This window comes from Ranitomeya imitator, chromosome 2 (genome assembly GCF_032444005.1).
Source record: "Ranitomeya imitator isolate aRanImi1 chromosome 2, aRanImi1.pri, whole genome shotgun sequence".
NCBI lineage: Eukaryota > Metazoa > Chordata > Amphibia > Anura > Dendrobatidae > Ranitomeya > Ranitomeya imitator.
Window position 1 is genome coordinate 495,572,931 of NC_091283.1, and position 23,920 is coordinate 495,596,850.

The 23,920-nt window shown below is 41.2% G+C and overlaps 1 protein-coding gene across 1 annotated transcript in view; it reads left to right on the forward strand.

The window, feature by feature from the left end:
• LOC138664642 (NXPE family member 2-like) overlaps positions 1 to 23,920 on the forward strand; it is a 263,498-nt gene that overhangs the window by 165,159 nt on the left and 74,419 nt on the right. Inside the window, exons 4-5 of the mRNA XM_069751526.1 lie at positions 5,131 to 5,195; positions 9,873 to 10,091. Of these exons, the coding sequence (XP_069607627.1) occupies positions 5,131 to 5,195; positions 9,873 to 10,091 (284 nt within the window). The remainder of the gene's footprint in view (positions 1 to 5,130; positions 5,196 to 9,872; positions 10,092 to 23,920) is intronic.

Sequence of the window (23,920 nt, forward strand, 5' to 3'; positions counted from 1 at the left end):
CATGGCAACCCCAACACGACCACATCATGCAGATTATGCAACACCAAAAAGCGAATATCCTCCTGATGCGCAGGAGCCATGCACATGGTCAATTGGGTCCAGTACTGAGGCTTATTCTTGGCCAAAGGCGTAGCATCAATTCCTCTCAATGGAATAGGATACTGCAAGGGCTCCAAGAAAAATCCACAGCGCCTAGCAAACTCCAAGTCCATCAAATTCAGGGCAGCGCCTGAATCCACAAATGCCATGACAGAATAGGATGACAAAGAGCAGATCAAAGTAACGGACAAAATAAATTTCGACTGTACTGTACCAATGGTGGCAGACCAAGCGAACCGCTTAGTGCACTTAGGACAATCGGAGATAGCATGAGTGGAATCACCACAGTAAAAACACAGCCCATTCCGACGTCTGTGTTCTTGCCGTTCAGCTCTGGTCAAAGTCCTATCATATTGCATAGGCTCAGGTTTATGCTCAGATAATACCGCCAAATGGTGCACAGTTTTACGCTCACGTAAGCGTCGATCGATCTGAATGGCCAAAGACATAGACTCATTCAGACCAGCAGGCATAGGAAATCCCACCATGACATCCTTAAGGGCTTCAGAGAGACCCTTTCTGAAAATTGCTGCCAGCGCACATTCATTCCATTGAGTGAGCACAGACCACTTCCTAAACTTCTGACAATATATCTCTACCTCATCCTGACCCTGACACAGAGCCAGCAAATTTTTCTCTGCCTGATCCGCAGAATTAGGTTCATCATAAAGCAATCCGAGCACCAGAAAAAACGCATCAATATTACATAATGCAGGATCCCCTGGCGCAAGGGAAAATGCCCAGTCTTGTGGGTCGCCACGTAATAAAGAAATAATGATCTTAACTTGTTGAACTGGGTCACCAGAGGAGCGGGGTTTCAAGGCCAGAAACAGTTTACAATTATTTTTAAAACTCAGAAACTTAGCTCTATCTCCAGAAAACAAATCAGGAATAGGAATTCTTGGTTCTAACATAGAATTCTGAACCACAAAGTCTTGAATATTTTGTACTCTTGCAGTGAGATGATCCACACAAGAAGACAGACATTTAATGTCCATCACTACACCTGTGTCCTGAACCACCCAAATGTCTAGGGGAAAAGAAAGACAAAACACAGTGCAGAGAAAAAAAAAATGGTCTCAGAACTTCTCTTTTCCCTCTATTGAGAAGCATTAGTACTTTGGGCCTCCAGTACTGTTATGAACTGGTGATTCAGAACCACAATGGACCTGGTGGTTAAGAGCACACAAAGTGACCTGATAGCTACTAATAACATAGGACGAGCTCTGAGACGTGGGAACTCTGCTGACCGCAATCCCTAATCCTATCACACCACACTAGAGGTAGCCGTGGAGCGCTCCTGACCAGACCTAGGCGCCTCGGGCACAGCCTGAGAAACTAGCTAGCCCTGAAGATAGAAATATAAGCCTACCTTGCCTCAGAGAAATTCCCCAAAGGAAAAGGCAGCCCCCCACACATAATGACTGTGAGTAAAGATGAATATACAAACACAGAGATGAAATAGATTTTAGCAAAGTGAGGCCCGACTTACTGAATAGACCGAGGATAGGAAAGATAGCTTTGCGGTCAGCACAAAAACCTACAAACAACCACGCAGAGGGCGCAAAAAGACCCTCCGCACCGACTAACGGTACGGAGGTGCTTCCTCTGTGTCCCAGAGCTTCCAGCAAGCAAGAAAAACCAATATAGCAAGCTGGACAGAAAAAATAGCAAACAAAAGTAACACCAGCAGAACTTAGCTTATGCAGTGAAGACAGGCCACAAGAACGATCCAGGAGAGAGCAAGACCAATACTGGAACATTGACTGGAGGCAAGGAACAAAGAACTAGGTGGAGTTAAATAGAGCAGCACCTAACGACTTAACCTCGCCACCTGAGGAAGGAAACTCAGAAGCCGCAGCCCCACTCACATCTACCAGAGGAAGCTCATAGACAGAACCAGCCGAAGTACCACTCATGACCACAGGAGGGAGCTTGACCACAGAATTCACAACAAGGTACATGGTGATGTTCCATTTTTGTCTATTTCGTCTTCCACTCCTTCTGAAGTTCCAGAGTTTTTGTCGGATTATCGGGATGTATTTGATGAGCCCAAAGCCAGTGCCCTACCTCCTCATAGGGATTGCGATTGTGCACTTAATTTGATTCCGGGTAGTAAGTTTCCTAAGGGACAATTGTTCAATTTATCTGTGCCAGAACACGCCGCTATGTGGAGTTATATAAAGGAATCCTTGGAGAAAGGCCATATTCGCCCGTGGTCATCACCGTTAGGAGCAGGGTGTTTTTTTGTGGCCAAGAAGGATGGTTCTTTGAGACCTTGTATTGATTATCGCCTTCTTAATAAAATTACAGTTAAATTTCAGTATACTTTGCCGTTGCTGTCTGATTTGTTTGCTCGTATTAAAGGGGCTAGTTGGTTCACCAAGATAGATCTTCGAGGGGCGTATAATCTTGTGCGTATTAAACAGGGCGATGAATGGAAAACAGCATTTAATACGCCCGAGGGCCATTTTGAGTACCTGGTTATGCCATTCGGGCTTTCTAATGCTCCATCTGTGTTTCAGTCCTTTATGCATGACATCTTCCGAGAGTACCTGGATAGATTCATGATTGTATATTTGGATGATATTTTGGTCTTTTCGGATGATTGGGAGTCTCATGTGAAGCAGGTCAGAATGGTGTTCCAGGTCCTTCGTGCGAATTCCTTGTTTGTGAAGGGGTCAAAGTGTCTCTTTGGAGTTCAGAAGGTTTCATTTTTGGGGTTCATTTTTTCCCCTTCTACTATCGAGATGGACCCTGTTAAAGTCCAGGCCATTTACGATTGGACTCAGCCGACATCTGTGAAGAGCCTGCAAAAGTTTCTGGGCTTTGCTAATTTTTATCGGCGCTTCATCGCTAATTTTTCTACTGTTGCTAAACCGTTGACTGATTTGACCAAGAAGGGTGCTGATGTGGTCAATTGGTCTTCTGCGGCTGTAGAGGCTTTTCAGGAGTTGAAGCGTCGTTTTTCTTCTGCCCCTGTGTTGTGCCAGCTAGATGTTTCGCTTCCGTTTCAAGTTGAGGTTGATGCTTCTGAGATTGGAGCAGGGGCTGTTTTGTCGCAAAGAAGTTCTGATGGCTCGGTGATGAAGCCATGTGCTTTCTTTTCTAGAAAGTTTTCGCCTGCTGAGCGTAACTATGATGTTGGTAATCGTGAATTGTTGACCATGAAGTGGGCATTCGAGGAGTGGCATCATTGGCTGGAAGGAGCCAAGCAACGCGTGGTGGTCTTGACAGATCACAAGAATTTGACTTATCTTGAGTCTGCCAAACGGTTGAATCCGAGACAGGCTCGATGGTCGTTATTTTTCTCCCGTTTTGATTTTGTGGTTTCGTACCTTCCGGGCTCTAAGAATGTGAAGGCTGATGCCCTGTCTAGGAGTTTTGTGCCTGACTCTCCGGGTGTTCCTGAGCCGGCGGGTATTCTCAAAGAGGGGGTAATTTTGTCTGCCATCTCCCCTGATTTGCGGCGGGTGCTGCAAAAATTTCAGGCTGATAGACCTGACCGTTGCCCAGCGGAGAAACTGTTTGTCCCTGATAGATGGACTAGTAGAGTTATCTCTGAGATTCATTGTTCAGTGTTGGCTGGGCATCCTGGAATCTTTGGTACCAGAGATTTGGTGGCTAGATCCTTCTGGTGGCCGTCTTTGTCGCGGGATGTGCGTTCTTTTGTGCAGTCCTGTGGGACTTGTGCTCGGGCTAAGCCCTGCTGTTCTCGTGCCAGTGGGTTGCTTTTGCCCTTGCCGTCCCGAAGAGGCCCTGGACGCATATTTCCATGGATTTTATTTCGGATCTCTCCGTCTCTCAAAAGATGTCGGTCATTTGGGTGGTTTGTGATCGCTTTTCTAAGATGGTCCATTTGGTACCTTTGTCTAAATTGCCTTCCTCCTCTGATTTGGTGCCATTATTTTTACAGCATGTGGTTCGTTTACATGGTATCCCGGAGAACATCGTTTCTGACAGAGGTTCCCAGTTTGTTTCAAGGTTTTGGCGATCCTTTTGTGCTAGGATGGGCATTGATTTGACTTTTTCCTCGGCTTTCCATCCTTAGACAAATGGCCAAACCGAACGAACTAATCAAACTTTGGAAACATATCTGAGATGCTTTGTTTCTGCTGATCAGGATGATTGGGTGTCCTTTTTGCCGTTGGCTGAGTTCGCCCTTAAAAGACCACAGGGGGGAAGGTGACGGCTAAAATGCTCGGGTTTCCCATATACTTACATTTGGCTTGTTGCTTGGGTTGAGCACCCGAGCATTTCAATTTGGAAAGACAAATTTATCCACACTGCTGCTTCACTGCGACCCTCTGTTTCTGTGCCATACAGTGCTGTTTGATGCTTAGAATGCCTCAGAAAAATCGGGCGATTTGGGTGTAACACCAATAGATTTATTCAAAGTTCAATGGTAAAAGAAAAAACGGACACGTTCTTACTGTCTGAACCACACATGTCCCAATAAAGGAGTGTTTTTACCGGGCTTGGTGAGTGCATACCGTTTTTTCTTTTACCATTGAACCGAGCATTTTAGTGCTCGCTCATCACTATTAACAACTATAGCTTGGAAAAAAAAACAATCAATCATACAGGACTTTCGATAGAAACATGGAAATTATGGATCGTAGAAATTGGCGTACCAAACCAATTTTTTTTAAACCACTAAAACTGGAAAAACATATAAATGTTTCGAATCAATTTAATTGTACTGACCAGAAAACTTATGTTGCCAGGTCATTTTACTGCACATTGAATAATGGAGAAGCTAAACGAAGCGAAAAAAAAAAATGGAGGAATTCCATTTTTTTTTCACAATTTCACTAAATTGTTTTTCAGTATGTTATATAGTAAATTGAATAGTATCATTCAAAATGAAAATTCGTACAAGAAAAAGGAAGCCTTCATACAGCTACATTGATTGAAAAATGAAGTTATGGCGCTTTTAAGAAAAGGAGGAGAAAATTAAACCAAAAATACAAAATGTAGCTGCATCCTTACATTGGTTAATGTTTTCTTTCACTTTTTTTATCATGAAAGATTATTTAACTTTGGAGTAGAGATTCCCAAAATAGTAGAAAATATTGAAGTTCAGAAGTGTTCAAGTAAGTGCTTTCATCTTTTTATTATTCTTTGTCATTACTATTGAATTTCTGTCTAGTTTCTAATCACCAAGTATAAAACTGTATAAAAGGAGAATATTATTAACCCCTTTACACATTAGGATGTTAATAAATGTCCTGGTCAGGGGAGTGCAAGTGGGGATCAAGGGTTGAAACCATTCCACATGTACATACCAGCTATATTACATATTACTTATACACAGCGGGTGAATTAAGTGTTGAACACGTCACCAGTTTTCTGGTGACGCGTTCTGGTAAATATATTTCTAAAGGTGCTATAGACATGAAATTCTTGCCAAATGTTGATAAAATCCAATCCAATCCACACAGGCAAAGAGATCAAACCATAGATGTCCAAAAATTAAGTTATGTGTAATAATGAGAAATAAAACAGGTAAAAAGTATTGAATATACAGGTCCTTCTCAAAAAATTAGCATATAGTGTTAAATTTCATTATTTACCATAATGTAATGATTACAATTAAACTTTCATATATTATAGATTCATTATCCACCAACTGAAATTTGTCAGGTCTTTTATTGTTTTAATACTGATGATTTTGGCATACAACTCCTGATAACCCAAAAAACCTGTCTCAATAAATTAGCATATTTCACCCATCCAATCAAATAAAAGTGTTTTTTAATAACAAACAAAAAAACCAACAAATAATAATGTTCAGTTATGCACTCAATACTTGGTCGGGAATCCTTTGGCAGAAATGACTGCTTCAATGCGGCGTGGTATGGAGGCAATCAGCCTGTGACACTGCTGAGATGTTATGGAGGCCCAGGATGCTTCAATAGCGGCCTTAAGCTCATCCAGAGTGTTGGGTCTTGCGTCTCTCAACTTTCTCTTCACAATATCCCACAGATTCTCTATGGGGTTCAGGTCAGGAGAGTTGGCAGGCCAATTGAGCACAGTAATACCATGGTCAGTAAACCATTTACCAGTGGTTTTGGCACTGTGAGCAGGTGCCAGGTCGTGCTGAAAAATGAAATCTTCATCTCCATAAAGCATTTCAGCCGATGGAAGCATGAAGTGCTCCAAAATCTCCTGATAGCTAGCTGCATTGACCCTGCCCTTGATGAAACACAGTGGACCAACACCAGCAGCTGACATGGCACCCCACACCATCACTGACTGTGGGTACTTGACACTGGACTTCAGGCATTTTGGCATTTCCTTCTCCCCAGTCTTCCTCCAGACTCTGGCACCTTGATTTCCGAATGACATGCAAAATTTGCTTTCATCAGAAAAAAGTACTTGGGACCACTTAGCAACAGTCCAGTGCTGCTTCTCTGTAGCCCAGGTCAGGCGCCTCTACCGCTGTTTATGGTTCAAAAGTGGCTTTACCTGGGGAATGCGGCACCTGTAGCCCATTTCCTGCACACGCCTGTGCACGGTGGCTCTGGATGTTTCCACACCAGACTCAGTCCACTGCTTCCTCAGGTTCCCCAAGGTCTGGAATCGGTCCTTCTCCACAATCTTCCTCAGGGTCCAGTCTCCTCTTCTCGTTGTACAGCGTTTTCTGCCACATTGTTTCCTTCCAACAGACTTACCATTGAGGTGCCTTGATACAGCACTCTGGGCACAGCCTATTTGTTGAGAAATTTCTTTCTGGGTCTTACCCTCTTGCTTGAGGGTGTCAATGATGGCCTTCTTGACATCTGTCAGGTCGCTAGTCTTACCCATGATGGGGGTTTTGAGTAATGAACCAGGCAGGGAGTTTATAAAAGCCTCAGGTATCTTTTGCATGTGTTTAGAGTTAATTAGTTGATTCAGAAGATTAGGGTAATAGGTCGTTTAGAGAACCTTTTCTTGATATGCTAATTTATTGAGACAGGTTTTTTGGGTTATCAGGAGTTGTATGCCAAAATCATCAGTATTAAAACAATAAAAGACCTGACAAATTTCAGTTGGTGGATAATGAATCTATAATATATGAAAGTTTAATTGTAATCATTACATTATGGTAAATAATGAAATTTAACACTATATGCTAATTTTTTGAGAAGGACCTGTACTTACTGAAATGTAATTAATATATTGTACAAAAACCTGTGTTGGTGATGACAGCTTCAAAACACCTCCTGTATGGAGGAACAAGTCATATGCATTGCTCAGGTGTGATTTTGGCCCATTCTTCCACCTGAACACTCTACAAATCTTGAAGGTTCTGTGGGCTCTTTCTATGAACTCTGTCCATTTCATAAACTTTCTGTCGGATACAGGCCGTTCTTGTAGCTTTATTTTCTTTCTCCGAAGCCAGTTGACAGTTTCGTTGACTATGTGCTTTCGATTATTGCTGAAATGCCCACCCTCACTTCGTCATCCTGGTAGATGGCAGCAGATATTCATCAAAAATGTCTTTGCACATTTGCCTATTCATCCTTCCTTCAATCACATGGAGTTTGCCAGTGCAGTATATTGAAAAATAGCCTCTCTCCATGATGTTCCCACCTCCAAACTTCATTTATGGTACGGTGTTTAGGAGATTACATGCAGTGTCTTTTAACAAAACTTGGTATGTTTTATGGCATCCAAAGAGTTCAATTCTGGTCTCATCTAACAATACTATTTTCTCCCAGCATTTCAAGTATAAATTTTGTTGAGCAAACTGTAAACGTTCTTGAACATGCTTTTTGTTCAGTAATGGAGCCTTGCATGGTAAAAGAGCATACAGACCATGGAGGTTGAGTGCATTACTTATTGTTTTCTTTGAAACAATTGTACTTGCTGATTCTGGGCCTGTAACACTCCACACTTCTGATAATTCTTTTAATTCCTCTGTCTAAAATCTTGTGGGGAGTATCTGGTCATGGCAGGTTTATGGTGAAATTATGCTTCTTCCTCTGGTTTATGACCCCAACAGGGCTCACTGTAGTGTAGATTCTTCTGTAACCAATGCAATTAGTATGTTTTACAATAAGGTTGCAAAGGTCTTGAGACAGCTCACTGGTTTTACCCATCATGAGATGTTTCTTGTTTGGCTCCTTGTTGATGAGACACCTTTTCATAGGCCATCAGTTGAACTAGCTGATATTATTTTTTACTATGTGGCATGATTGTTTTCTAATTAATGATTGATTTCAGCTGGTGTCATGACTTTCCATGGCTTTTTGTGCCTCTCTTTCCTCATGGTTTCAATACTTTTTCTCTGTCATTTCTCATTATTATGCACAGATTAATATATGAATTTATTTATTTTCCTTTCTGAACTTGATTGGTTGCAACTGACACCTGGTAAGAATTTTATGTCAATTGCACTTTTAGAAATGTATTTGCTTAGAAAATTGTTAATGTGTTTAAATGGAACCAGTCAGCAGGATTGTGCTGAGTAACCTACAGACAGTGTCAGGCTGGCACCATTATACTGGTTAAAATGATACCTTGGTTGATGAAATCCGTCTTGTGGTTGTTGTATAATGTTTATTTTCAGTTTTGAATTAGTGATATACTCGTGCTCCGGGGTGGGCCTCTGGGGGGTTTTCATGTGGTGCTCTGATTAGATATTCATCAATATGGTTTCAAAGAGGTCTTTGATCCCTCAATAACCTGCCCCCTATTTTACATAATGAATATTATATATACAGCTCTGGTAAAATTAAGAGACCACTGCAAAATGCTCGGTTTGACTGATGTTTCTCTTTATAGGTATATTTTTTAGTTAAATGTAAATTATTCTATTATTCTATAAACTTCTGACATGTCTCTGAAATTCCAAGCAATAAATTTAGTATTTTTTTTCTGACAGAGAAAAATGATAAAAAACAAAACAACAGTGCTTTCAGACCCCAAATAATGCAAAGAAATCAAGTTCATAATCATTTAGAAACAACAATACTAATGTTTTTGACTCAGGAATAACCATGATTTTTAATCAATCACAGCTTTCATGCATCTTGGCATGCTTTCCACCAGTCTTTCACACTGCTTCTGGTACAAAAAATTCAGCAGTTTTTCTTTGTTTGATGGCTTATGACTATCCATCTTACTCTTGATTACATTCCAGAGATTTTCAATGGGGTTCAGGTCTGGAGATTGGGCTGCCCATGACAGGGTTTTGATGTGGTGGTCTCTTAATTTTTGCCAGAACTGTATATTGAAAAAATAAATCACCTACTGCAGTCAGTCGGCAGCTGCACCTGCCCTGCAGCATGATCGCATCTATGATGTGTATTTAATACTTTTCTTTGATGATATCCATAAATTCATTAAAAATAAAAAATCAGTTTGAAAATAGCACCAGACTCAACCTGCGCAGTAGCAGCTATCGGCAATCTGATAACTGCTACTGCACAGACGCCATCTTACTAGAGAAAAAAAATGTTCTCCACTAAGATGGTTCTGGCTGCACCTGAAGAGTAGCATCTATTACAGTACTTATCTATTACGAAAGAAGTCTGTTAGTCATAGGAATTACCCACTCGTCACTCTAGTAAATTATTGTCTTGACTACAAAACCAGACCTTTATTAAATTCATCCTTATATTTGGTAATTGCATATAGTTACATAGGTTGAAATAAGACCTGGGTCCATCAAGTTAAACCTTTCATCTACTTGAAGTAATGTTACAGTAGATATATTTTTATTTTTGAGAATGGAATTTTAGGAAATAATGCTAAATCTTATTTCTCGTAAATGCATTTTACAGACCGCCCAAGGAAAATGTTAACAAAATGCCAAGTTGGGATGCATCCTTCTTTTCCCAGTGGATATGTTCTTAAAAATCAGTGGTTTCCGATATACTGTAACTTATCAACATATGAACCTTTCAATCATATGAGATCGTGTCTGGCTAACAAAATGATACATCTAATGGGAGATTCAACTATTCGTCAGTGGATAGAATATATCCCGAAATTCATAAAGAGTATGTATGGTGCTACTGTATTCTTTCATCTCCTGTTTATCCTTTATATACTGCACATCCAGATGAAGTTTATAAAGCAATAGGGTTTTACAAGAAAATCCTCCTATGCCCAGTCAATTAAATTTTATAAATGAGATGTGTAGGACTCTACAGCTTTATCAGGGTTCCTAGTACTTCTGAAAACAAGTTTGCACTTACCTTCAATGACAGAGCTGGACATTGCCTTGCCCCAAGGAAATGTCTTGCAATTATTAGGGATACATGAACTTCATTATTGAGTCATTTTGATTTTAAAGTCAAAGTTGCTATGCCTGCAATTCTGACAGTTTTAATGATTAATCAATTTAGTATACACACATGGTCAAAATTGTTGGTACCCCTCGTTTAATGACAGAAAAACACAATGGTCACAGAAATAACTTGAATCTGACAACAGTAATAATAAAAGATCTATGAAAATGAACAAATTAAAGTCAGACATTGCTTTTCAACCATGCTTCCATGGAATTTAAAAAAAAAATAAAACTCGCACATTAAATCAAGGTGTGTCCACTAACTAGCATCACAGGAGTCTACCATCTTGGAATCAGTCAGTGGGCCTGTAAATAGGGCTACAGATTCTTACTATGCTGTTTGGTGACATGGTGTGTATCACACTCAACATGGACCAGAGTAAGCGAATGAAAGAGTTGTCTCAGGAGATTAGAAAGAAAATTATAGACAAACAAGGTAAAAGTTATAAGACCATCTCCAAGCAGCTTGATGTTCCATTTCACATATTATTCCAAAATTTAAGATCCATGGGACTGTAGCCAACCTACCTGGACATGGCCACAGGAGGAAAATTGATGACAAATCAAAGAGAAGGAAAATACAATTGATAACAAAAGAGCCCAGAAAAACTTCTAAACAGATTAATGTTGAACTTCAAGCTCAAGGAACATCAGTGTCAGATCGCACCAGCCGTCATTGCTTGAGCGAAGTGGACTTCATGGGAGACAACAAAGGAGGACACCAATGTTGGAAAAAAAATCATAAAAAACCCAGACTGGAATTTGTCAAATTTTATGTTGACAATCCACAAAGATTCTTTGAGAATGTCCTATGGACACGTCAGACAATAATGGAGCTTTTTTGGTAAGGCACATCAGCTCTATGTTCACAGACGGAAAAATGAAGCATATCAAGAAAAGAACATTGTCTCTACTGTGAAACATGGAGGAGGCTCTGTTATGTTCTGGGGCTGCTTTGCTTTATCTGGCACAGGGTGTCTAGAATCTCTGCAGGGTACAATTAAATCTCAAGACTATCAAGGTATTCTAGAGAGAAATGTGCTGCCCATTGTCAGAACGCTTGGTCGCAGGTCATGGGGCTTGCACACAGGATAATGACCCAAAAGAGAGAGCTAAAAATACCCAAGAATGGCTTAGAGGATAACATTGGACTATTCTAAAGTGGTCTTCTATGAACCCTGACCTAAATCCTATTGAGCATCTTTGGAAAGAGATGAAACATGCCATCTGGAAAAGGCAACCTTCAAACATGAGACAACTGGAGCAGTTTGCTCATGACGAGTGGGCCAAAGTACCTGTCGAAAGGTGCAGAAGTATCATTGACAGTTACAGGAATTGTTTGATTGCAGTAATTGCCTCAAAAGGTTGTGCAATAAAATATTAAGTTAACCCCTTAAGCCCCGAGGGTGGTTTGCACGACAATGACCGGGCCAATTTTTACAATTCTGACCACTGTCCCTTTATGACGTTATAACTCTGGAACGCTTCCACGCATCCCAGTGATTCTGACAAAGTTTTCTCGAGACATATTGTACTTTAAGACAGTGGAAAAATTTCTTTGATATTACCTGCATTTATTTGTGAAAAAATGGAAATTTGGCGAAAATTTTGAACATTTCACAATTTTCCAAATTTACATTTTTGTGCCCTTAAATCACAGAGATATGTCACACAAAATACTTAATAAGTAACATTTCCCACAAGTCTATTTTACATCAGCACAGTTTTGGAAACAACATTTTTTTTGTTAGGGAGTTACAAGGGTTAAAATTTAACCAGCAATTTCTCATTTTTAAAACACCATTTTGTTTAGGGACCACGTCACATTTGAAGTCATTTTGAGGGGTCTATATGATAGAAAATACCCAAGTGTGACACCGTTCTAAAAAGTGCACCCTCAAGGTGCTCAAAACCACATTCAAGAAGTTTATTAACCCTTCTGGTGCTTCACAGGAATTTTCGGACTGTTTTAAAAAAATGAACATTTAATTTTTTTTCACAAAAAATTTATTTCAGCTCCAATTTGTTTTATCTTACCAAGGGTAACAGGAGAAATTGGACCACAAAAATTGTAGTGCAATTTGTCCTGAGTATCAGCGTACCCCATATGTTGGGGTAAACCACTGTTTGGGTGCATTGCAGAGCTCGAAAGGGAAGGAGCACCGTTTGACTTTTCAATGCAAAATTAGCAGGAATTGAGATGGGAAGCCATGTTGCGTTTGGAGAGCCCCTGATGTGCCTAAACATTGAAACCCCCCACAAGTGACACCATTTTGGAAAGTAGACCCCCTAAGGATCTTATCTAGATGTGTTGTGAGAGGTTTGAACCCCCAATTGTTTCACTACAGTTTATAACGCAGAGCCATGAAAATAACAATTCTTTGTTTTTTTCACAAAAATTATTTTTTAGCCCCCAGTTTTGTATGTTCCAAAGAGTAACAGGAGAAATTGGACCACAAAATTTGTGGTGCAATTTGTCCGGAGTACACTGATACCCCATATGTGGAGGGTAACCACCATTTGGCAGAGCTCAGAAGGGAAGGAGCACCATTTGGAATGCAGACCTAGATGGAATGGTCTGCAGGTGTCACATTGCATTTGCAGAGCCCCTAATGTACCTAAACAGTAGAAACCCCCCACAATTGATGGCATATTGGAAACAAGACCCACCAAGGAACTTATCTAGATGTGTTGTGAGAACTTTGATCCCTCGAGCGTTTCACTACAGTTAATAACACAGAGCCGTGAAAATAAATATCATTTTTGTCCCACAAAAATGTTTTTTTAGCCCCCAGAATTTTTTTTCCCAAGGGTAGCAAGATAAATTGGACTCCAGAAGTTGTTGTCCAATTTGTCCTGAGTACGCCGATACCCCATATGTTGGGGTAAACCCCTGTTTGGGTGCATAGGAGAGCTCGGAAGGGAAGGAGCACTGTTTTACTTTTTCAACGCAGAATTTGCTGGAATTGAGATCGGACGCCATGTCGCGTTTGGAGAGCCCTGATGTGCCTAAACAGTGGAAACCCCCAATTTTAACTTAAACCCTAACCCAAACACACCCCTCAGCCCAACCCTAACCACACCCCTAATTCCAACACACTCCTAACCCTAATCCCAACCATAACTCTAACCACACCCCTAACCCTGACACACCCCTAACCCTAATCCCAACCGTAAATGTAATCCAAACCCTAACTCTAGCCCCAACCCAAACCATAGCCCCAACCTTAACCCTAACCCTAGCCCCAACCCTAGCCCCAACTCTGACCCTAGCCCTAACCCTAACCCTAACCCTAGCCCTAGCCCTAACCCTAGCCCTAACCCTAATGGGAAAATGGAAATAAATACATTTTTCCCCCTAACTAAGGGGGTAATGAAGGGGGTATTATTTAATTTATAGCGGGGTTTTTAGCGGATATTTATGATTGGCAGCTGTCTCACACTAAAAGACGCTTTTTATTGCAAAAAATATTTTTTTGCTTTACCACATTTTGAGAGCTTTAATTTTTCTATATTTTGGTCCTCAGAGTCATGTGAGATCTTGTTTTTTGCAGGACGAGGTGACGTTTTTATTGGTAACATTTTCAGGCGCGTGTCATTTTTTGATCGCTTTTTATTATGATTTTTGTGAGGCAGTACGACCAAAAACCAGCTATTCATGAATTTCTTTTTTTGGGGGGGTGTTTATACCGTTCCGCATTTGGTAAAATGGATAAAGCAGTTTTATTCTTCTGGTCAGTACGATTACAGCGATACCTCCTTTAGATTTTTTAAGTCTTGGCGCTTTTATACGATAAAAACTATTTTATAGAAAAAAGAATTATTTTTCATCGCTTTATTCTGAGGACTATAACTTTTTTATTTTTTCACTAATGATGCTGTATGGCGGCTCGTTTTTTGTGGTACCATGGTTATTTATATCTGTCTTTTTGATCGCGTGCTATTCCACTTTTTGTTCAGCAGTATGATAATAAAGGGTTGGTTTTTCCCTCGTTTTAAAATTTTTTTATGGTGTTCACTGAAGGGGTTAACTAGTGGGTCAGTTTTATAGGTTTGGTCGTTACGGACATGGCGATACTAAATATGTGTACTTTTATTGTTTTTTTATTATTTAGATAAAGGAATGTATTTATTTTTTCTTTATTTAGGAATTTATTATTTTTTACACATGTGAATATTTTTTTTTTACTTTATAACATTTGCAGAGCACTGTGTCAGATCAGCGATCTGACAAGCAGGGCTGCAGGCTTACCAGCGCTTGCTCTGAGCAGGCGCTGGTAAGTCACCTCCCTGCAGGACCCGGATGCAGCCCCGTGGCCATTTTGGATCTGGGGCCCGCAGGGAGGAGACGCTCGGTACAAGGTGAGCAAATCGCCTTGTACCGAAAGTCTCAGGGAAGACCGCAGGGAACCCCCTACCTGCGCGATAATAATCTTTAATAATAATAATCTTTATTTTTATATAGCGCTAACATATTCCGCAGCGCTTTACACACATTATCATCGCTGTCCCCGATGGGGCTCACAATCTAAATTCCCTATCAGTATATCTTTAGAATGTGGGAGGAAACCGGAGTACCCGGAGGAAACCCACGCAAACACGGAGAGAACATACAAACTCTTTGCAGATGTTGTCCTTGGTGGGGTTTGAACTCAGGACTCCAGAGCTGCAAGGCTGCGATGCTTCCCTATGCTGCCGGAAAATGCGATCATGTTTGATCGCAGTGTGCCGGGGGTTAATGTGTCAGGGGCGATCCGTGACCGCTCCTGGCACATAGTGCCGGATGTCAGCTGCGATAGTCAGCTGACACCCGGCCACGATCGGCTGCGCTCCCCCCGTGAGCGCAGCTGATTGCGCTGGACGTACTATCCCATCACTGGGAATTAAGTCCCTGGTCACCTTGATGGCATAGTACGTCCAATGGGATTAAGGGGTTAAGGGTACCATAATTTCTGTCCACGCCTATTTCATTAATGTTATTTTTTTTTATTTTGTGGAAGCATGGTTGAAAATCAATGTCTGAATTTCATTTGTTCATTTTCATAGATCTTTTATTTATTATTACTTTTGTCAGATTCAAGTTATTTATGTGACCTGTGTGGGTTTTTCTGCCATTAAACAAGGGATACCAACTATTTTGACCATGTGTGTATGTGTCTTCATGATTTATTAATTTTTGTAATCATCCCAAAATATGTTCAATATTTTTATTTATTTTTTCTTAAACATTCATAATAACATTCATAATAACTTGCTGTTTGCTGGAGAACCAGCCATTAGGACAAACCCACCACCACCACTGATCCCAAATAAATAGCCTAATGGAGCACTTGATTATCTCTTTCAGTCCCATAGATAACGAATAGAATGTTTGATGTGCCTCTGAGGACATTACTACATCCTAATGGGGCCTTTTTTGAAACCTGTTTATAGAATCAGTGAGCTTCCAGAAATCAGAACCAGTGGTGTAATTTGAGTCTGAAGGGTCCTGCTGCAAAATTTATCCCCTATCCTGGTACCTACAGTGGGGAAATAACTATTTGATTCCTTGATGATTTTGTAAGTTTGCCCACTGACAAAGACATGAACAGTCTATAATTTTAAGGGTAGGTTAATTTTAACATTCAGAGATAAAATATCAAAAATAAAATCCAGAAAACCATGTTGTATAAATTATATAAATTTATTTGCATTTTGCAGTGTGAAATAAGTATTTGATCCCTTTGGCAAACAAGACTTGATACTTGGTGGCAAAACCCTTGTTGGCAAGCACAGCAGTCAGATAATTAATGTAGTTGAAGACAAGGTTTGCGCACATGACAGGAGGAATTTTGGTCCACTCCTCTTGCAGATCATCTCAAAATCATTAAGATTTAGAGGCTGTTGCTTGGCTACTCGGAGTTTCACCTCCCTCTATAAATTTTCAATGGGATTAAGGTCCTCAGACTGGCAAGGCAACTCGATGACCGTAATGTGCTTCTTTTTGAGCCACTTCTTTGTTGTCTTGGCTGTATGTTTTAGGTCATTGTCTTGCTGGAAAACCCAGCCATGACACATTTTTAATGTCCTGGCAGAGGGAAGCAGGTTGTCACTGAGGATTGTATTGTATATGGCTCCATCAATTCTCCCATTGATGCAGTGAAGTAGTCCTGTGCCCTTAGCAGAGAAACAATCCCAAAACATAATGTTTCCACCTCCATGCTTGAGGTGAACTGTTAGGCTATGTGCGCACGTAGAATGGACCTCTGCGGATTTTTCCACAGTGGATTTTAGAAATCCGCAGGTAAAAGGCACTGCATTTTACCTGCTGATTTACCGCGGTTTTTATGCGTATTCCCCTGTGGTTTTACACCTGCGGATTCCTATTGTGGAGTAGTTGTAAACCGCTGCGGAATCAGCACAAAGATTTGACATGCTGCGGAATGTAAACCGCTGCATTTCCGCACTTTTTTTACGCAGCATGGGCACAGTGTTTTCTGTATATCATAGGTTTACATTGTACTGTAAACTCATGGGAAACTGCTGCGGATCCGCAGCTGCAGATCCGCTGCCGATCCCCAGCAAAATCCGCAACGTGTGCACATAGCCTTAGGTATTGAGTTCCCGCCGCTGCACAGGGGGAATCTCGAACCATGTCCTCTGCGGTCTCCCATTTTTCACCAGCCACAGAGGAGCCTGCCCAGCAGAGATGTCGGTCCCAGCATCTTGCCCAGGGTAATGCTGTACATCTCGTTACCACTGTTATTCCTGGTTCTGCTGTTATAACCAACAGTGGTCAGTGGCGAACCGACATTCCTGGGATTAAGTCCTGCTTTTTCTCAGCTGAGCGTGCCTGTGGGATGACCTCCCATTGGAGGTCAAGGGTCAATTCCCAGGTCCTGAAGCAGCCCTGAGTGGACCACTGAGAAGGTCCCAGAAGGACGCCGCTATAAATGGTTTGCATGGCCGCTCGGCCATGCGCTGGTATAAAACTAAATCGTGTATATGTGAATTTGTGTATACAATCTGGTAAAAGCTCCTAATGATCCCCTTCCCTAGTGTTGTTGTATGTGGTTGGGAGTTTGGGGCTGACTAGCACCAGTCTGCACTAAAATGCTTTGGTGCTCGTTGCTTGGGTCGAGCAAATTGGAATACTCGGGTACTCAACCCAAGCACCAAGCCCAATGTAAGTCTATGGGAAACCAGAGCATTTTTACCGCAATCCCCCCGGGGGTCCTTTTAAGGTCTGAAAAATGTCTGAAAATGATGGAAACACTGCTCAACTGACACGGGATCATCATGGGGATCGCCCCTGGAAGCATGTCTGACTCTTTTTTCACAGCTGTAAACAATGCTGTCAGAGTCTCACGCCATTTTTGTAGGCGCACCAAAAAACATACCAAAACTAAAGCAAAATGGATTTTGCTGGGAAATATTGTTAAGGAACATCTTTTCCAGGGTAATGAATTATATAAAGCAAAATAACTGACCTCAACCAAAAATGTTCTTCCACCACTATGGCTATGTTCACCCGCAGAGTTTTTGAGGCATTTTTCAACATTAACATTGCTTTCAACCAAAACAAATGCATTCACTGGGTAATATCATTGTAATCTTTAACCCCTTTAGCCCCAAGGGTGGTTTGCACGTTAATGACCGGGCCAATTTTTACAATTCTGACAAGTGTCCCTTTATGACGTTATAACTCTGGGACGCTTCAACGGATCCTGATGGTTCTGACACTGTTTTCTCATGACATATTGTACTTCATTATATGATAGTGGTAACATTTCTATGATATTACCTGCGTTTACTTGTGAAAAAATGGAAATTTGGGGAAAATTTTGAAAATTTCGCAATTTTCCAAATTTGAATTTTTATGCCCTTAAATCACAGAGATATGTCACACATAATACTTAATATGTAACATTTTCCACATGTCTACTTTACATTGGCACAATTTTGGAACCAAAATTTTTTTTGTTAGGGAGTTATAAGGGTTAAAAGTTGACCAGCAATTTCTCATTTTTACAACACCATTTTTTTCAGGGACCACATCACATTTGAAGTCACTTTGAGGGATCTATATGATAGAAAATGCCCAAAAGTGACGCCATTCTAAAAACTGCACATCTCAAGGCACTCAAAATCACATTCAAGAAGTTTATTAACACTTCAGGTGTTTCACAGGAATTTTTGGAATGTTTAAAAAAAAATGAACATTTAACTTTTTGTCACAAAAAATTTAATTCAGCTCCAATTTGTTTTATTTTACCAAGGGTAACAGAAGAAATTGGACCACAAAAGTTGTTTTCCAATTTGTCCTGAGTTCGCTGATACCCAATATGTGGGGGTAAACCACTGTTTGGGCGCATGGCAGAGCTCGGAAGGGAAGGAGCGCCATTTGACTTTTCAATGCAAAATTGACTGGAATTGAGATGGGATGCCATGTCGTGTTTGGAGAGCCCCTGATGTGCCTAAACATTGAAACCCCCTACAAGTGGCACCATTTTGGAAAGTAGACCCCCTAAGGAACTTATCTAGATGTGTGGTGAGCACTTTGACCCACCAAGTGCTTCACAGAAGTTTATAATGTAGAGCCGTAAAAATAAAAAATCATATTTTTTCACAAAAATGATATTTTCGCCCCCATTTTTTTATTTTCCCAAGGGTAACAGAAGAATCTGGACACCAAGAATTGTTGCGCAATTTGTTCTGAGTACACTAATACCACATATGTGGGGGTAAACCACTGTTTGGGCGCATGGAAGAGCTTGGAAGGGAAGCGCCATTTGACTTTTCAATGCAAAATTGACTGGAATTGAGATGGGACGCCATGTCGAGTTTGGAGAGCACCTCATGTGCCTAAACATTGAAACCCCCCACAATTGACACCATTTTGGAAAGAAGACCCTCTAAGGAACTTATCTAGATGTGTTGTGAAAACTTTGAACCTCCAAGTGTTTCACTACAGTTTATAACGCAGAGCCGTGAAAATAAAAAATCCTTTTATTTTCACAAAAATTATTTTTTAGCCCCAGTTTTGTATTTTCCCAAGGGCATTAGGAGAAATTAGACCCCAAAAGTTGTTGTCCAATTTGTCCTGAGTACTCGGATACCCCATATGTGGGGGGAACCACCGTTTGGGCGCATGACAGAGCTCGGAAGAGAAGGCGTGCCGTTTGGAATGCAGACTTAGATGAATTGGTCTGCAGGCGTCAAGATGCATTTGCAGAGCCCCTGATGTACCTAAACAGTAAAAACTCCCACAAGTGACCCCATAATTGATACTAGACCCCCCAAGGAACTTATCTAGATGTGTTGTGAGAACTTTGCACCCCCAAATGTTTCAATACAGTTTATAATGCAGAGCCGTGAAAGCAAAAATTCTTTTGTTTGCCACAAAAATTAATTTTTTAGCTCCCAGTTTTGTATTTTCCCAAGGGTAACAGGAGAAATTAGACCCCAAAAATTAATTGTTGTCCAATTTGTCCTGAGTACACTGATACCCCATATGTGGGAGGAACCACTGTTTGGGCGCATAGCAGAGCTCGGAAGGGAAGGCGCGACGTTTGGAATGCAGACTTAGATGGATTGGTCTGCAGGTGTCACGTTGTATTTGTAGAGCCCATGATGCACCTAAACAGTGGAAACTCCCACAAGTGACCCTATAATTGATACTAGACCCCCCAAGGAACTTATCTAGATGTGTTGTGAGAACTTTGCACCCCCAAATGTTTCAATACAGTTTATAACGCAGAGCCGTGAAAACAAAAAATCTTTTTTTTTCCAGAATAATTATTTTTTAGCCCACGGTTTTGTATTTTCCCAAGGGTAACAGGAGAAATAGGCCGCCAAAAGTTGTTGTCCAATTTGTCCTGAGTACGCTGATACCCCATATGTTGGGGTAAATCCCTGTTTGGGCGCACGGGAGAGCTCGGAAAGGAAGGAGCACTGTTTTACTTTTTCAACGCAGCATTGGCTGGAATTGAGATCAGACGCCATTTCACCTTTGGAGAGCCCCTGATGTGCCTAAACAGTGGAAACCCCCCAATTCTAACTGAAGCTGTAACCCAAACACACCCCTAACCCTAATCCCAACCATAACCCTAACCACACCCCTAACTCTAATCCCAACCCTAATCCCAACCGTAAATGTAATCCAAACCCTAACTTTAGCCCCAACACTAACCCTAACTTTAGCCCCAACCCTAACCCTAACTTTAGCCCCAACCCTAACCTTAACCCTAATGGGAAAATGGAAATAAATACATTTCTAAAAATTTTATTATTTTCCCTAAATAAGGGTATGATGAAGAGGGGTTTGATTTACTTTTATAGCATTTTTTTGGCGGATTTTTATGATTGGCAGCCGTCACACACTAAAAGATGCTTTTTATTGCAAAAAATAGTTTTTGAGTGTCCACATTTTGAGAGCGATAATTTTTCTATATTTTAGTTCACAGAGTCACGTGAGGTCTTGTGTTTTGCAGGATGAGTTGATGTTTTTATTGGTACCATTTTTGGGCACGTGACTTTTTTTATCGCTTTTTATTCTGATTTTTGTGAGGTAGAATGAACCAAAACCAGCTATTCATGAATTTCTTTTGGGGGGGCGCTTATACTATTCCATGTTTGGTAAAATTGATAAAGCAGTTTTATTCGTCGGGTCTGTACGATTACAGTGATGCCTCATTTATATCTTTTTTTATGTTTTGGCGCTTTTATACGATAAAAACTATTTTATATAAAAAATAATTATTTTTGCATCGCTTCATTCCGAATGCTATAACTTTTTTATTTCTTCATTGATGACACTGTATAGCGGCTCGTTCTTTTCGGGACAAGATGACGTTTTCAGCGGTACCATCTTTTTGATCACGTGTTATTCTACTTTTTGTTTGGCAGTATGATAATAAAGCGTCATCTTTTGCCTCTTTTTTTTTTTTACGGTGTTCACTGAAGGGGTTAACTAGTGGGACAGTTTTATAGGACGGGTCGTTACGGAAGCAGCGATACTAAATATGTGTACTTTTATTGTTTTTTTATTTAGATAAAGAAATGAATTTATTGAAATAATATTTTTTTTTTGCACATGTAAATATTTTATTTTTTTTACTTTGCCCCAGGAGGGACATCACTATGTATTATCAGATCGCTGATCTGACACTTTGTTGTGCACTGTGTCAGATCACCAATCACACAGGCATAGCAGGGAGGCTTCCCAGCGCCTGCTCTGAGCAGGCGCTTGGAAGCCACCTCCCTGCAGGACCCGGAAGGACCCCGTGGCCATTTTGCATCAGGGCCTGCAGGGAGGAGGAGGTAGGAGACCCTCGGAGCAACGCGATCACATTGCATTGCTCCGAGAGTCTCAGGGAAGCACGCAGGGAGCCCCCTCCCTGCGTGTTGCTTCCCTATGCCGCCGGAACCCTGCGATTATGTTTGATTGCAGTATGTTGGGGGTTAATGTGCCGGGAGCGGTCCTTGACCGCTCCTGGCACATAGTGCTGGATGTCAGCTGCGATAGTCAGCTGACACCCTGCCCCGATGGACCGCACTCCCCCGTGAGTGTAGCTGATCGGTAATGATGCCGTCGGTGGTCATACGGGCACATACCACCTCGACGGGATAGTACTTCATATCTCAGAAAGGGGTTAACAACCCTAGCTGGCCATGTGTTGTGTGACACATAAGCAGACACATCTTGTTTCATTTATGAATTTATAAATGAGGAACTCTTAAAGTCACAGAGCCTATTTTTCGAGGGGCATCAGTTGGCATTAATGTTCTTAAAGCCATTAAAGAGTTGGTTTCCTATGCTGCTATTGCCCATGCAGTGAGTGGCTGGGCTGCCAAAAATTATGAAGCACTCCAATGCCCCTTTCACGAGATGTACAGAAGGGCCTACTGAAAAAAATGTTGCATTCAATGCAAGACCTGGCCTGCCCCAAAGTTACATGCACCCCAATATCCGTTTCTGCAGATGTACTTGAGGGCCTCATGTCACAATTGTTCCCATTAGAAGAAAGAGTGTCTCCCATACTGTTTTCTTATGCATTGAATGCAAGGCCTTGCCTGTCCCAAAGTTATATGCACCCCAATAAGCCTTTCAGCAGTTGTACTTTACCGACTCATGACAAAATTGTTCCAATTAGAAGAAAGTGTGTGTCCCATACTGTTTTCTTATGCATTGAATGCAAGGCCTGGCCTTCCCCAAAGTTATATGCACCCCAATAACTGTTTCAACAGACGTACTTGGGGGCCTCAGGACAAAATTGTTCCCATTAGAAGAAAGTGTGTCTCCCATATTGTTTGCTTATGCACTGAATGCAAGGCCTGCCCTGCACCAATGTTACATGCACTCCAATACCCCTTTGAAACAACGCACTGGATGGCCACATGAAATAAAAGTTCACATTATTATTATTATTTTTATTACCATATATTTTGTTCATGAAGTGAATGTCCAGTGAATGCAAGGCCTTGCCGTAATTTGCATGCAACCCCCCTTGGAAGAAACATGGAGGAGGCTCTCCTAAAAAAATTGTCACATTATAAAGGAGCGCTTCACCTATACTTGGGGGGTACAACATTTTTATTTTTGGTAAGTATTTATGGGCATCATAATACCCTTGCCCAAAAGTTGAGTGACTGTTGCATCATGGAATACCTTCACCCTCATATTCTATGTGGTGGTGCCTGTAGAGACAAGGAGGATATCCTAATATGTCTCTACTAGATTGTGGCCCGATTCAAACGCATCGGGTATTCTAGAATATGCATGTCCCCGTACTATATGGACAATGATGATTCCAGAATTCGCGGCAGACTGTGCCTGGCGGCCTCGACCAATCAGAGTCGCGGGATTTCTACGTCGATACTGTGTCCGTCGCTGATTGGTCGAGGCCTGGTGGCCTCGACCAATCAGAGACACGGGAGTTCCAGGACAGACAGACAGACAGACGGAAAAACCCTTAGGCAATTATATATATAGATTCCCAATTTAAAGGAGCTGGTCTCCTACATTTTGAATGCCCATACACTAAGAGTATGGGCTGACAAACATTTCCCCCTAGGGGAGTAAACATTTTTTGGTTTCAAATTAGAGGCATCATAGAAACACCCTTGCACAAAAATTGAGTGACTTTTGCATCACGGAATACGTTCACTTTGGTGTTCTAGTGGTTATGGATGATGAGGATGAGGATATGGAGGAGTATAACACCAAAAAGTCAAAATCAGGAAGCGTAAACCCATGTGTGGCTGTGAAGAAGTGCGTGACAATACACCTCCCCAAAAAAGACAATGTATTTGAGGTTGTGTTTCGCTGTTTTCATTCGGTGGTCTACACAAGTCTTGCCCAATCCAGCCCTTGTTCATTGTTATAAGTGTCAGCCTGTCAGCATTTTCAGTTGGCAGGAGGATGCGCTTATCAGTTATAATTCCACCAGTGGCACTAAAAACCCGCTCTGACAGAACGCTAGCAGCAGGGCAGGCCAGGACCTCCAAGGCGTAGAGAGCCAGTTCATGCCATATGTCCAGCTTGGATACCCAATA